The following is a 15,256-nucleotide window of genomic DNA, read 5'->3' as shown; positions in this document are numbered from 1 at the left end:
GTTCATGGGGTCACGAAGAGTCAGACACGACTTAACGACTAAACAACAACAATAACAAATGACCCACATGAAGCTCTGGTTGCTTTCACTAGCAAAAATATGTAAAACAGTCAGAAAATTTGAAGAGGTGAATACTTTTTCACAGAACTGTACATATAAATTAAATATGGCAGCGCTACAGTAATTATTTCCAATTGATTCAACAACATTCATATCTTACAGGAGGTCCAAAGCTACCTTCCTACTACTGATTTCATAGCAACAGTTCTGGGATACAATAATTTATGCTCTGTAAACATTCTATCACTTAATCATGAATGTAACTGGACAGTAATTGAATTCATTAATTACTGGAAAACTTCTCTTGTTTGGATGTCTCTCCATTTTAAGATCTTCCTAAACATTTTGGCAAGAAGGATAATACCATGTACTTTGTGTGTCTGTGTGTGTGTGTGTGCGCGCGCGTGCACCTTTGAGTCAGTGTTGACTCCTGGCGGCTGCCTGGATTAATCCCTCCAATTTCCTCGGCAGCATTTTCAGAACTGTTCTGCTCTTGCCTCCTTCCTAGGGCTGAGGGAAAGTGACTGGCCCCAGGTCACCCAGTTGACTTTGTGTCTAAGGTGGGACTAGAACTCACAGTCTCCTGGTTTCTAGCTTGGTGCCTTAACCACTACACCAAACTGGCTCTCACTTTGTGTTTATGACTAGATGATGAGGGAGCAGGATTGACCTCCAAAATAATGATCCTATGAAAAAAATGGCAGTGTCTGGTTTGACATTTTGCCTCTTTGATATACAGAAAGACGGCAACACTAATATGTCCTTCCCCATCCTTCCATATTTTGTACCAAGAAACAACAACCATCTCCCATCTAGTCTCATGTATCTAGAAGTAGCATGGAAACACTTGTGTGTAGTTTTGCTACTTTGATTCAAACAGAATTCATATATCATACCAAACCAAGGTTTGCTTAATTGTGCTTTGGTGGGAGACGGGGGTTGGCCACTCTCAGGGAAGGTGGCCTCAGTGCTTAGCACCGGTGCTGGGTTCTAGCCCCCTGGGCTCTACCGCAAGGCCTGGTCATTAGAGCTTCAGTGGCCCTGGGTTTTGCCTGCTGCTGAATGCCAGGTTAGGCTGGATAATCATGGATGAGGCAGCCATCTAGCAGGGTGTGAAGTGGGGGGGAGGAGAATTGTGCCCAGCTGGTTACAGAGGTGGCATTAGTCAAGACAGCGGTGAAGGGGTGGGAGTGTGGCCATTGTCATCTAGAAGACTCTGGAGGCTTTCAGGGGTGCTGCTCTGCAAATAACCAGATGCGAAACCCTATTTGTAAGTCGGGTCATAGGGATCAGATGAGACTGCTGTTGCATACTAACACCCTTACTATGCAGTGGCTTCCCTGCTGGAACTGCTTAACTTGGCAGAGCTGCTGGTGGAGCTCCCCAGGCTTATGGTGATGAGGAACTTCAACCTGCCTTAGCTTGGCCCGGAATCAGAGGTAGTTCAGAAGTTCGTGGCCTCAATGGCAACCACGGATCTGATCCATGTAGTTGAGGGCACAACACACAGTAGGAGTCACCTGTTAGACTGTTTTTTTTTCTCTTGGGGCAGTGGCAACATGATTTGGAGTTAGGGGAAATCGCAATCTGTCCCTTTTTATGGACAGATTATTCCCTATTAGCCTTGGAGTTTTTTTCTGCCTCTTGCCTCCCCCGCCCCCCCGCAGGGAGGTAGGACCTATTTGACCGATCTGCCTTAGGCACCAGATGGACACTGTTGGATTCCAGAGGGCACTTGGGGTTATTCCTGAAGCTCTCATTAATGGTTCGACTGAGGCTCTAGTCACTTCTTGATGGCTGGCAATTTGGATTGGGTCATCCCTACACGGCCTCTCTGCATACACAGATCCTGGAGCGTTTTTACAGCACCTCTCGGAGATGAAGTGGTGCAAGAGACACTTAGAGAGCCACTGGAAGAAGATGAAGAGTGAGTCTGACCAAGCACAGGTAAGAGCCTGAATTAAGGACTACCTTGTGACGATAAGGGCAGCAAAATGTCCTCATTTTTCCACCCTTATTGTATTTGCAGGCTGCTGTCCGATGACCCTGTTTTGGACTACTCAGTCCCTTCTGGGTAAGGAGGGGTTGGGGGATCCTTGGCAGGGTTGTTGTGAGAATTATGCTACACATTTCACAGATAAAGTCCCTTGGAGTTGGACTGCAGCTGTGCTGGTCCTATAGAGATGTCTATGGTCCAGCCTCGTCTGATTATCTGGGTGGAGTTCAATCTGGTTATTCCTGGGGAAGTGGACAGAGTCTTAGGGATGTTGAGTTCTGTCACCTGTATATTAGATCTATGCTCCTCCTGTTGGTCCTGGCCATCTGCGGGTGGGGTGACATGTGGCGGGGTTCAAGCAATTATAAATGCCTTTTTGCCGGAGAGGATGGTTCCACCTGCCTTGAAGGAGGCAGTTTGCCCCCTCCACAGGAGGCAGTCACTGGATCCAGCTGTTCTGGACTTTTGTCCAGTCTCCAACCTTCCCTTTTTAGGGAAGATTGTTGAGAAGGTGGTAGGCCTGCAGCTCCAAAGGGCTCTGAAGGATTATCTGGACACATGGCAGTCAGGGTTCAAGCTGGGGAATGACATTGAGATGGCATTGATTATGCTTATTGATGACCTCTGATGGGCTCAGGAGGGGGGTAGTGCACGGTCCTCCTTGATTTTTCAGTGGTTTTCAATGCCATCAATACCATGGTATTCTTCTGGAGTGGTTGTGGGGATTGGGAATGGGAGACACTGTTCTTCAGTGGTTTTCTTCTTTCCTCCAAGGCTGGTTCCACTTGATGTTGTTACAGAGGGAGAAGTCCTGCCCTAGCCTTCTACTATGGCTTGACTCTCTCCCCACTCCTATTTAACTTCTACATGAAACTGTTGCATGAGGTCATTTGTCAGCATGGGATTAAATATCTGTATGCTGATGATATCAGTTGTACAACTTGGCCCTGGGCCAACCAAGTGATGCTGCTGAAATGCTTTCCCAGTGCCTGGATGCTGTGGGTCTGGATGGGGAAGAAAGGGCTTTAGCTCAACCCTGCCAAGACAGAATGGCTGTGGGTTTTAGGTCCCGCAGATCTAGTGAGTTTCCATCATTAACCCTGAATGGGGTTACACTTCCCCAGAGTTGGTGCACAATCTGAAGGTTCTACTGGACTCACAACTCCTGCTTGAGAAGCAGGTGGCAGCTGTAGCCAGGAGAGTTTTCACACACATACATCTTGTGTGCCAGTTGTGCTCTAGAGAGTAGGGAAGGAAATACTGAAGAACCATTACCTAGGCAAAGGGGGCTGAAACATGACATAAAACAATGTCATCTTGCAGGTCCTTGGAAGTGTGCCTTCTCTGTTTTGGCACCTGCTCTATGGAACTGCCTCCCCCATGAAAGAGAGAGAGCACCTACTGTATTTGCCTTTCAAAAGGTTGTGGAGACCTGACTCTTCCCCCAGGCATTGGAGTCAGGGTGTTAGCATGGGAGCACTGGCATGGATGTGTATGTCTAGGGGTTTTGTGTTTCTATTAAGCCTTGGTGCAGCTTTAGTTGGTTTTTGTTTTAATGGACATTTCTTTTTGTTCGCCACCCAGAGTTTCATGGATAGATGGGCACCCATATAAATTAATATAAATAACCAACCAACCATTGGCTAGATCTACAAAACACCTCTATAAAAACCACATTATGGAATAGAGAAAATGGTGTCCTACAAGAGTAGGAATCTAACAAGTAAAGAGCAGAATGGAGTGATATACAATTTATGAACCTTTGATTAAAGACAAATAGAAATTGGGGAAACATGATACAGGGAGCAGAGGAGGCCACTAAGAAGCTCCCTTTAGGTTTTTCCAACTTATTCATTATTCCTGAAAAATAAATTGCTTCCAAGACTTTCACTCTCAAGCAAAACTCATAAAACCCTGTTGTATCACCTGCGTACTGCAATCCAACTAGACTTTCATCTTCAATTGTCCAATACATCCACTTGGCTATTTATTGCATTACTACCTCAACTTCAATGTACTAAAATCTGAACTAGTATTTTGGCTCTCTAAGTCATTATCCCCCCAATTACTGTTCATCTTCCTGAGCAGTACTCTATACTAGTGTTTCTCAAGCTTAGCAACTTGAAGATATGTGGACTTAAGCTCCCAGAATTCCCCAGCCAGCATGCTGGCTGGGGAATTCTAAGAGTTGAAGTCCACACATCTTCAAGTTGCTAAGCTTGAGAAACATGGCTCTATACTCTACTGAGCAATTACATTCTGTTGGTTTTGATTCCACCATACCCTCAATCTGTTGTCAAACCATAATAGTTCCTGACACATTGGGAGAATCTTTAATTCAGCTGGAACTGTTGCCCGTAATCTTTTTTCCCCTCCACTTTGCCTGTATCATTTGTCTCTAGCCTTTCACTCTCAAATATTCACCTTAAACTGCCAGAATAATTGATCTTTTCTTTCATCCAGATCGCATGAAGCTGGTCCTAAAGTCCCACTCCACTGCTACCCAGCAGAAACTCCTTATGTTTATCTTCTAGTTTTCTACTTTGTCTCTCTTATTTATATTTGCCTCCACCTTTAGATTCTCTGACCTCCCATCCCAATTATCTATATATCCCCTGTGTTATAACATCTTAGTACAATGTGGTGATCTAGATACTATTTTACATATAAAACTTGCTTGAAAACCATCATGAAAAGCGCAACATCAAGAAAACATTCAAGTTAATGGAAACAAGTCTTTATTAAGTAACTTTTTAATATCAGAAAAATAAAACTCTTATAATTCTCTTTACAGCAAATATATAATATCAGTGCTTTGGCCATCATAAGTTAAAGGCCCTTTATCATAAAATATATGCTTTTTTTAAACTTTACTCAAATTGAATTTATAATCCCTATGACCTCCCTACATATACATAACAAAAAGAGTGTAGTAAAATTAGCAAATACTAAACCATATTGAGAGCTTTGTCATTCTGAAGTCTGTGGTTTATAGAAACAGTACACGCATCTAATGTTGAATCCTTGGCTTATTAGTTGCAGTGTACAATGCAACAATACTCAAAACACATGCTTGGTAAACGAGATTGTTCATATCTACAAGACTCAGCTAAAGATTAAGATTTCAATACTGACATTTAACTATCCTACAAGCTATTAGCGTTAAAGTTATGCATCTCATAATGTAATAATAATAATAATAATAATAATAATAATATGCCATCAAGGCAACTTTTATACTGAAAAAAAATCATAAAATAAAAACCGTTATCTGTAAACTTTTTTTTTATACGAAATGTAACTCTTTCAAGTGGAAATAAAAAATAAAGATTTCTGTATATTCACTAGTTCAATACACATAGCATTTTCTATACTGAGAAAAATTATTTCATCTTGGGAAGATATTGCTCAAAAAAAGAGAGAGGGAATAAGAGGAGGGACAGAGAGAAATTTTTAAAAGGAGAGGGAGAAAGAGGAAGAGGGAGGAAGAAGGAAAAAGAAATCCATCAGAACTTCTGAGTGTTCTTTTAAAAATGCCAGCACAGATTTGGGAATATTCTGAGGATGAAGTACTGTAGTGAGAAACATCCATAGGCTGAAATGTATGTTAAAGAAATCAACAGAGAAATTCATTTTTTCCCCTTAAGATAGGAAAGTATAGTTTTGAAATGAGATAAACCATTTTGCTGGGTCTTAAGTCACTGCTATTTATCATGAATGATACAAAAAAGTGGATGTTACTCCTTTTGCCCTCCTATATGACTAAAAATAAAAGACAAGTTTCACATAATGTGCAAGTGTGGCTGAAACATAAAAATGATTCACATTTTTTATACTCTTGATATTCTCTAAAATAGTTAATTTAAGAACAGCTTGATCACATGAGCCAATGGAATGTTAGCATCCTCGTTTGCAGATACAACGGATGCAAACCCCTCTCACCTTCCCCTTCCTCCCAACACAGGTCCGCCAGAAGCAGATACGGGTGGGGAGGGGGGTCCATACGGAAACGTCACAGCTCTTAGCATCATGAATTGCATCTTGTATTGTGTGATGAACGCCTAGTACACAGAGGGTCTCCTTCCTTTCAATGGAAGATAGGGGCAATCCACATATTCAGAGCATTACGTAAGATTGCCCCCCAATAAATAAGCAAACTGCTACAAATGGGGGCTCTCTGTGCACGTGGCTGGAGCTCCTGTGTCCCTTGGCAATGATTGAGACAAAGAAGGCTTTCCCAGGCTTCAGCAATGGAAGACCCACACATTCCTGATTCACTTAAGATGCCTCAATTGCATACTGGATGAGAAGAGGCTTAATTCATCCTGTTTCGCCCCCTCTGTCCTCCATGAACAATGATCTTGTTAATAAAAATTCTCACTAGGCTACTCGCTGAATGGCAGGAACTCAATCGACGCACTGTAAAATTATTTGCAACATTAGGTAAATTAAGCCTGTATTGTTGTAAAGAGGGAAAAAGCATCCCCAAAACCTGCTTTGAAAAACTGGCAGTGTAAAGAAGGCAGCACTGGAAGTATGTTGAAACATTCATCATCCTTTGCACCCTTCCCCCTCAACAGTTTCTACGCTCAGGGGCTACATGAGACTTCACTTTCACCGCCATTACCGCCAATGCTTCGTCAAGATCTGGACAGCCTGCAAATGCTCACTGTATGCTCCTGCTCCGAAACAGATCTAAGTCCCTGGCATCCCAACAACATCACAGCTTCCTTCCTGGACTTTGCTAGAGGTACCACAGCTGCAACCAAAATGGAGAAAGACTGGCTAGGCCTATAAGGTTAACTGAACAAGCCTTTTTTGAAAAGAGTACATGCTTTTCAAACAATGTTAGCCTAATCTCAAGAAAGCCCAATAACAGTCTGAGTTCATTATAAGTTTACTTAGGGGGTACCATTACATCCAAGCCATTAAGAGTTTAAAAAGTCCATATATAATATCTCTATATATTTAAGAGTGAATTTGAATCGCCTGAGTAACAGCTGTCTGGCAAACTGGACACGATGGTGCTTCTTTTTCACAGATCTTGTTGGCACATTCCATGCAGAAAAGGTTGTGGCCACATGGAACCAGGGCAGCAATTACTTCATTCTCAAAACATATCACGCAATCGTGTTTCCGTCTTAACTCTGGAGGGGAACTAGATGTGGAACCACCATTGGAAGAAGAGTAGCTGTTGGTACCATTTGAAAAGGCAGGGATATAGATTGGAAGGCCAACCTGGTTGACTGTGCTGGGGGGATCGCTTCTTACCCTCCGTGCTAAGGGATGTTCCAAGGTTTCAGGAAACGTAGGTGACAAGCGAGGTGTGGATGGCTGACTCCCTTTCCGCGGAGCCTTCACATTACTAGCAGGTTCACTACCAAAACTGGAGAGTGGGTTGACAGGTTCAAAAGGTGTCCAGATGGTCTGAGAAGGAGTTGGCAAGGAATCATATGCAGGAGAGTCGACTGCTAGATCCTCTGCACCCACAGAAGGTAACGACTCTCCAAACCAAAAATTGCCAGTGCTGAATGGACTTGTTGGGCTGAAGTCAGCCAACCTATTGCTTCCAAAGTAGGAATCGGTGGAACCGCTTCCTAGAGAACTGGAGCTGTCATTTCTGTAATTAGAAATCATCTTGGTGCGACTTGGAGGTGGTACCGGGTTGGAAGTAAGCCAGGCAGATCCAAGGTTTCCTCCTTCAAAACTTACATCTGTACCGTTGTAATGGAAATCATTTTCTTCGTTTAGTTCAATGTAGTTTCCAGTGCGCATGGCAATGTGCATTTCTATCTCTTCACGGGCACGATCTACGTTTTCAGGCATGCCGGTAACCTCAAAAACTGGCTCTTTGTCTCTACTGGGAGTAACTATGTAGGTATGAGTTTGCTGCTGAATTCTTTTGATTGTAGCGCCTTTTGGGCCAACCACCAGCCCGACGACACGGTAAGGCACCCTGACCTGGACTGTGGTTTGGCCTGGCAGATTGGGGTTACAAGGCAGCCCTCCCAGAGCAGGGCCATTTTTGTTGCGCGAAGCTCTGATCATGGAGAAGTGTTCAGCGGCGGAAAGAATTTCCCTTTTGGCCATGGCTACATCTTCTTTGCGTCCAGTGACAACAAAAATGGGTTCTTCTCCACGGACAGGGGTCTTGATGTATGTATTTGTTTTGGCTCTCAATGCCTTTATTTTGCAACCTGCATCAAACATACAGAAACAAAAACACATCTTTTAGTAAACTAATTTTTTTTAACCATTAAAAAAAAATACTTAGCCTCTAAGTTAATTTTACTGTCACCATGCTCCATAATACACACAAGCTAAATCAAACAAAAATCCTTTCCATGGCGAATCACGTAACTACACAGAGACCAGCATCACATTCTCTGCAAACACTGACGCTTCTGAGAATAAATGTCAAATCGGGCTTGCAAATTAATTGGCTCAGATAAATTTTTAGTAGCTTCCCAGCCCACATAAACAGGTTACTCACTTGTGGTTTGTACAAGTAAAAAAAAGAGTCAGCTTTTGAAAAACTTGTCAGCTGGGCTGCTTAAAAGTACTTCTTTACAGGCAAATGGCTATATAAAAGCCATTTTGCTATTATTGCCTTAGAGTAGCAAAGGCTTTAACTTTAACTTGAATTTCTTCTATCTGTATAATGTCCTTCCCTCTATGAAACACTACTTTTTAGTCATTGCACTATATTATTATTATTATTATCATAATAATAATAATAATATTTTAATAATAATTTATTAAACTTTTATGTTGCCCAACTCTCAACAACTCTGGGTGGCTCACAACAATCAAAGAAATTACAATAAAACATAAAGAAATAAAGAAAAAAAGATGGCAAGCAGATTTTTATTGAAATATTTTAATTTATTAATTTCAATACAATTTGTATTGCCATTAAAAAGCTATTTTCAATAAAATGAAAAATAGTAGAACACATACAATTCATTCAAGGGCATTTCTTCTTTGGAACATCAAGAAAGCCCTTTAGATGGAGGCCAAGATGATCTCTAAATATGCTAAAAGCTGAAGAAGCTTTTAAATTACAGGAAAGTTCTTAGTTGACTAAATCCATCTAAGACAGTTATGATCCAGATTATTTAAAACTTGTAATTTTATCTTTAGCTGGGTATGGATATTATACCAGGAACATCCCTTTAAAAAGTCATGCTAATCAAGGACTGGAAAACCTTTTTGAAATTTGTTAATTGGAAAATGAAAAAACAGTAAGATATTTCTAAAGTTAAATCTTGCATTATGTGGAAAACCATGTAAGACTGCAATGTATATGAAGTTCAAAAGAGCAAGTATTTTTGGATAATATGCCTTTTAACTAATTTCTTCAAATCAGATTGTCAATTGCACATTCCTTGCAAAGTAATAATTAGAACACAGAATGTTGACTAATTAAGCAATTGCAGAACATTACAAGTTTACTAGAGATCAATGAATAAGAAAAAAGAAAAGCAAAAGCAAAAATCACTTAAAAGTCGAAATAATTATGTAGTGGCTGAAGAGAACAGGAAAGAAGCTACATATGATAAAACTTGTACTATTCAGTTTTGGGAAGATAGGAAAATGGTTATTAGGAAAATGAACTTTCACTTGCTTCTTGTAGCTATTAAGTACTGGGACATTTCCAACATTGTTTCTGTATTCTCTTTCACATGAGATTTTGTTAAATAAAGATTTAACTCTTATGCAGGATGTGTTCATCCAAACAAATCCCTTTCCTACGAAATTTTGGAAAACAAATTTCTGAACATCAACCTGGGGGTTGGGCTATGTTAGCCTATGTTAACAATGAGCCATACCATCCTAGGCCTGCTGTATACTTTCATAAACAGGAGTGAAACAGTCTGATCAGTGAAGAGTTTCTTACTAATCGTCCATCCATCCTGACATACATATTCAACATACCCTTGCTAAAGACACTTTCAAAACCAAGGGCTCCCAATCACTTTTTCTTGGGCGCAATTATTCAAAAATGAGAAAAGACTAAGCTGAAATGCCTTATGCCTGACTGGAAGGAGGAAATGCCTTATACCTGATTGGTGCACAAACCAACAACACTATTTGCAAGCCTAGATCCCAACGTTGCCTTCAGCAGGGGGCAAAAATTGTTTCCCAGTTGAAACTACCAAAATGTTGCCATCAAAATGCAGTTCAGTTTTTCAAATGTCTGAAGGTCATATGGATAATTAGTGAGAAAATCAGAATAGAGAGGAAAACACAGCCAGCATAGCTATTAAATCCATTTTGTGTAGTGGTATAGATATTTCTATAATAAATATTGTGATGGACACAGTATCATAGGAGGAAGAACAGGATGCAGAGATGGGGATTTGCTTCCTGTCTGTCTGCCTTTTGCTTGCACCTTCTTTGTGCAGGTACAGGAGTGGCACTGTCACAATAGAGAGAAAGTTTCCCCACTTCTCTTTATTCTTTCCTTCCAACATCACTGCTTCTCTGCCAAGATCTATTAACCAGAGGCAATAGCAAAAGAGGGCTGCTGTGTACCATTCTGTGAATTGTTGAAGACAGACAATTAATTATTAAATGCACTTTCTAATTCAATATTTTGATTGAGAAACATACAAACACACCCACCCACACAAAACCATGTATAAATACTTAGGGATAGCTCACGTTTTTACACATGTAGGAGGAAGCATCATTTACTTTCTAGTCAACAGAAATTTTGTCTACACCTTAAGCTCCCATCTGAAGACACCCTATTTGGCTTTTCACAAGAAGGAATGTAGGTGTTCTAAACATCCTGCCAGAAAAACGCAAGCCCTGCGTTCACTGTTGTATCAAAAGCCAACACAACAAGATCCCTAAAACTGCTCTCTTTTAAAAAGTGATGCTGGAAGAAAAGCTGATCTTATAGACTCTGAGGTCAACTCCTCTGTTATTGGGAAGGAAAGAGCAACCGCCCAAATAAAGCTGCAGCCTCCAACACCTGAACTTTTTGTCTGTGATGCCAATCAATACTGAGTTTATTTGTAAAGAAATACTGTGAAATACGGGCACAGGTTACTACTGTAAAGGCAGTCACCCACTCCCCCCGGCAATAACCTCTTTATGCAGTTCCACTGGATGACCTTTGGAGCTCTCTCTGCTCGTTTTTTGTTCCTATTAATCGCTTCTTAATGTGCTACATCATAAAATGTCATCTAACAGTTTAAAAACTTAAACTGTTATGAATAATGCCAGTATATGAGTTAAGTTTTCTGTTTCTAGCATAACGCTTAAAATGAGGAACCAGAAGGTTTGACATGAGGGAAATTTCATCTCCCATACAGTATTTCCAGACCCCTGGACATGTGAGAGCTTGCCATAGGCAAGGGCTTGCAGTGAGATGTCACAGGGAGAATACAACGCTTTGCCACAACTACCAGAAATTGTACACTGCTGGTAGGAATACTTATAGTTCAAAAGATTTACCCTTCAAATATTCACACACACACACACACACACACAGACTCCTAACCCTTATTTCTTCAGCCTCAAAACTGGCCTTTTCTGCCAAGTCAGGGGTTCTCAAATTTTGTGGTGCTGTGACTCCCTAAAATAATGAGCTTATTTGCCCCCTTTCCCCATGAACAGAACTGCCAGACAATGCTGACAGGGCTCCTGCTGTTAGAACTTGCTCCTGAGGACTCTCCTTTGATGGCCTTTGCTCTTAGGTCAAAGTTGCAGCAGACCCAACCTCTTCTTGAACTCTGCCCAAGGTAACCTGGCCAGTATCGAAGTACTCTTGCTGAATCTCACTTCCCCCCTCTTCCAGGAAAGTGAAAGAGCAGGAAAAGTCTTAGTGCTCCAGACAGCCTATGCATGCTGGCCTCCTGTTATGAGGCACTGTCTTCCAGCAAGAAGTAGAAGAGGCACTGTGGCTGAGGTGCCTCAAGTGGGTGCACAGGCTTGGTGCTAAGACCCACATGACTTCCCAAAAGATAAATTTCAAGTAAATGAGGAGACAGAAACATCTGGTTTAGATGGTAACAGATGGCTTACCTTTAACTGTGGGGCTCTGAGTGGTCATATATGAGCTTGAATATATAAATGATATGAAACACCATCAGGAACTTTCTATTATGGATACATTTTTAGTGGGAAGCACAATCCATCTTGGTCCTAAGTACGTCTCCCATTCTGTCTTCAATTCTGCATGACCAGTGCAGCACTTCCAGGGTTTGGTGTGAATGCATATATGACCACTCAAAGAACCAGTTATAGGTTGGGTTGCTGATATAGGCCAACAAGAAATGCCACCTTCAATATGAGGAGTATACAGAATGCATGAGTTTGAATGGGCTTGAAAACAGAGATGAGAGATTCCAAGTCAGAAAGGTCTGAACTTAACAACAGGTGTTAATTAGATAAAGACTTAATGACAGGATAAAAAAGCACTATAGAGCATTGAATGCATACCAAAAAGGCACACTTAGAATGGAATGGATGGAAGCAACAGCAAGGTCTTGAGACTTGAGAGAAAAGCAGAAAATTAAATACAACTTTTAATGGATAGGAGTTGGGACAAACAACTTCAAATAAACTAAAGTTTAATTCTATTTACAGGCATGTTGGGTACAAGGCCATATGCAGTCTCTATAATTGCCAAGAGTTCGTCTGAAGATGATCCATAGGGAAGAAGCAGGTGTGAGATGGAGGGCTGAGTTCCATCTCCTGCCCCAGGAGAACAAATCCTTTCCAGTGAGAAGTGTGAGGTAAGAAAGGGAAAGAGTAAGGGAAGATGAAAAGGTGTTTGTTTTGGTCTTCAAGGGGTAACCGGGATTCATAGAGATAATGTGCAAAACACCCTATGGAGAACACTTCTGAAAAGAGGAAATGGGAAAGAAATAATTTATAGAGGTAGTTCTGTCCATGCAAGAAAAAATATGTCTCCCAGAATGTCTTCATCTCAATCCAACTGCTATGGAAGTCAGCAGTCATGTCTGGATTACAAGCATGCTGGCATTATGCCTTGAGATAGTGCATCACATCCAACCACATCCAGCACTGCAAGGCTGAATGAAGGAAGCAGACTTTGTTCCATGTTGTTTGTCAATTTAACAGACCATGACAAGGCTGCCCATAACCTGAAGAATCTATGCCCCACAGGTGGTTTGAAAGTCTGGCCTGCTTTGATTATACTATTAACTCAAGACCACTTACATGCAGCCAATAGTTGCAATACGCCCAATGAGCTTAGACTGAGTGATTTGTCCACTGAGCTCCCAACCTAGTTTCCAGACATCTGTCATCAGAGTTACCTATGGCAGCAATGGAATGAAGGAGTAGCCACAAAGCAAATTTGGGATGAATGTTCATAACTGAAGTGACTGAAGGACCAGGATGGACAGGCAAACTCAGACAATCCAGAACTACGTGAAATTTGTAATGCTGAGAGAAACAAATGCTGGAAGCTCCTCATGTACAGCCCGCCCAAAAGAACCACCATCATGGTGGCCAAATGAATCAGCAAAATCTGGAACTTGGTGATAGTGCAGCCCTGATGATGGATACTGTCCATGAGGGCTGGAGATAAGTCATCCAAAAGAAAAGAAGTTGAACAAATTGAACGCAGAGAGATTAGCTGACAGGATTCCAATAAAGACCCATCTGACATTAAACTGAAGACAAACAAAAGCTGCTTGAAGAGCTCGTTTGGATTATGGTACAAAGAATCAAGCATCCAAATAAAAGAAAATATTAATCCAGAAAATATAGATATGGATCATCATCAGCATGAATTCTGAAAAGCCTTGTAGGGCAATGGAGGAGCCAAGTAGTAGGATCCAATCCAGTAAACAAAATACTTGTTTAAGCTCCTGATGATAGTTCTGTGGATAACTACTGCCTATTACCCAACAATCAGCTATGACCCATTTACAACATCTGTTCTGCCTATCATCCTTGGTCTCCAAACATTGCAACAAAAATGTTGAATGCTTTGATAGTTTCCATGCTGAAAGTGGAGTTATACCAAACAAATACATGCAAATCTATTTATTTCAAATAATTTATTTTCTAACAGATGTTATAGTTCTGTGGCATATTATACTACAGCCTAATTTCTATGAATATTACAAAACAATTCAGAGCAGAATCAGATGAACCTAAGCAGAAAGGAAGCATTGCTAACAAATGCCTTAGGAAGCATTGCTAACAGCAAAGCTAGTGGAGATGACAGTATTCCAGCTGAGTTATTTAAAATACTAAAAGACGATGCTGTTAAAGTGCTGCACTCAATATGCCAGCAAGTTTGGAAAATGCAACAGTGGCCACGGGATTGGAAAAAGTCAGTTTACGTTCCAATTCCAAAGAAAGGCAATGCCAAAGAATGCTCAAACTATCGCACAATTGCACTCATTTCACATGCTAGCAAGGTTATGCTCAAAATCCTACAAGCTAGGCTTCAGCAATACGTGAACCGAGAACTACCGGATGTACAAGCTGGGTTTCAAAGAGGCAGAGGAACTAGAGATCAAATTGCCAACATTCGCTGGATCATGGAGAAAGCACAAGAGTTCCAGAAAAACATCTACTTCTGCTTCATTGACTATGCAAAAGCCTTCGATTGTGTGGATCACAACAAACTGTGGCAAATTCTTAAAGAGATGGGGGTACCAGACCACCTTACCTGTCCCCTGAGAAATCTATATGCAGGCCAAGAAGCAACAGTTAGAACTGGTCATGGAATAACCGATTGGTTCAAAATAGGGAAAGGAGTACGACAAGGCTATATACTGTCACCCTGCTTATTTAACCTATATGCAGAGTACATCATGAGAAATGCCAGGCTGGAAGAATCACAAGCCGGAATTAAGATTGCAGGGAGAAACATCAACAACCTCAGATATGCAGACAATACCACCCTAATGGCAGAAAGTGAAGAAGAACTAAAGAGCCTCTTGATGAAGGTGAAAGAGGAGAGCGCAAAAGCTGGCTTGAAACTCAACATTAAAAAAACTAAGATCATGACATCTGGACCCATCAATTCCTGGCAAATAGAAGGGGTATAAATGGAAGCAGTAACAGACTTCATTTATTTGGGCTCCAAGATCACCGCAGACAGAGACTGCAGCCATGAAATTAAAAGACGCTTGCTCCTTGGGAGGAAAGCTATGGCAAACCTAGATAGCATATTAAAAAGCAGAGACGTCACCTTGCTGA

At 41.2% G+C, this 15,256-nt stretch overlaps 1 protein-coding gene across 1 annotated transcript in view; it reads right to left on the bottom strand.

Annotated features, from left to right (window-relative positions):
• Positions 1–4,781: 4,781 nt before the first annotated feature.
• The window catches only part of MEX3C (mex-3 RNA binding family member C), a 37,454-nt gene continuing 26,979 nt past the window's right edge, over positions 4,782–15,256 (bottom strand). Inside the window, exon 2 of the mRNA XM_088152704.1 lies at positions 4,782–8,253. Within this exon, the coding sequence (XP_088008830.1) occupies positions 7,025–8,253 (1,229 nt within the window). The 3' untranslated portion in view covers positions 4,782–7,024. The remainder of the gene's footprint in view (positions 8,254–15,256) is intronic.

The sequence above is a fragment of the Python bivittatus genome, unplaced genomic scaffold, assembly GCF_059951505.1.
Source record: "Python bivittatus isolate LINGU-HERP-01145 unplaced genomic scaffold, Pbiv_v1 ctg000570_np1212, whole genome shotgun sequence".
Lineage (NCBI taxonomy): Eukaryota > Metazoa > Chordata > Lepidosauria > Squamata > Pythonidae > Python > Python bivittatus.
This window is presented reverse-complemented; position numbering and strand designations above follow the sequence as displayed.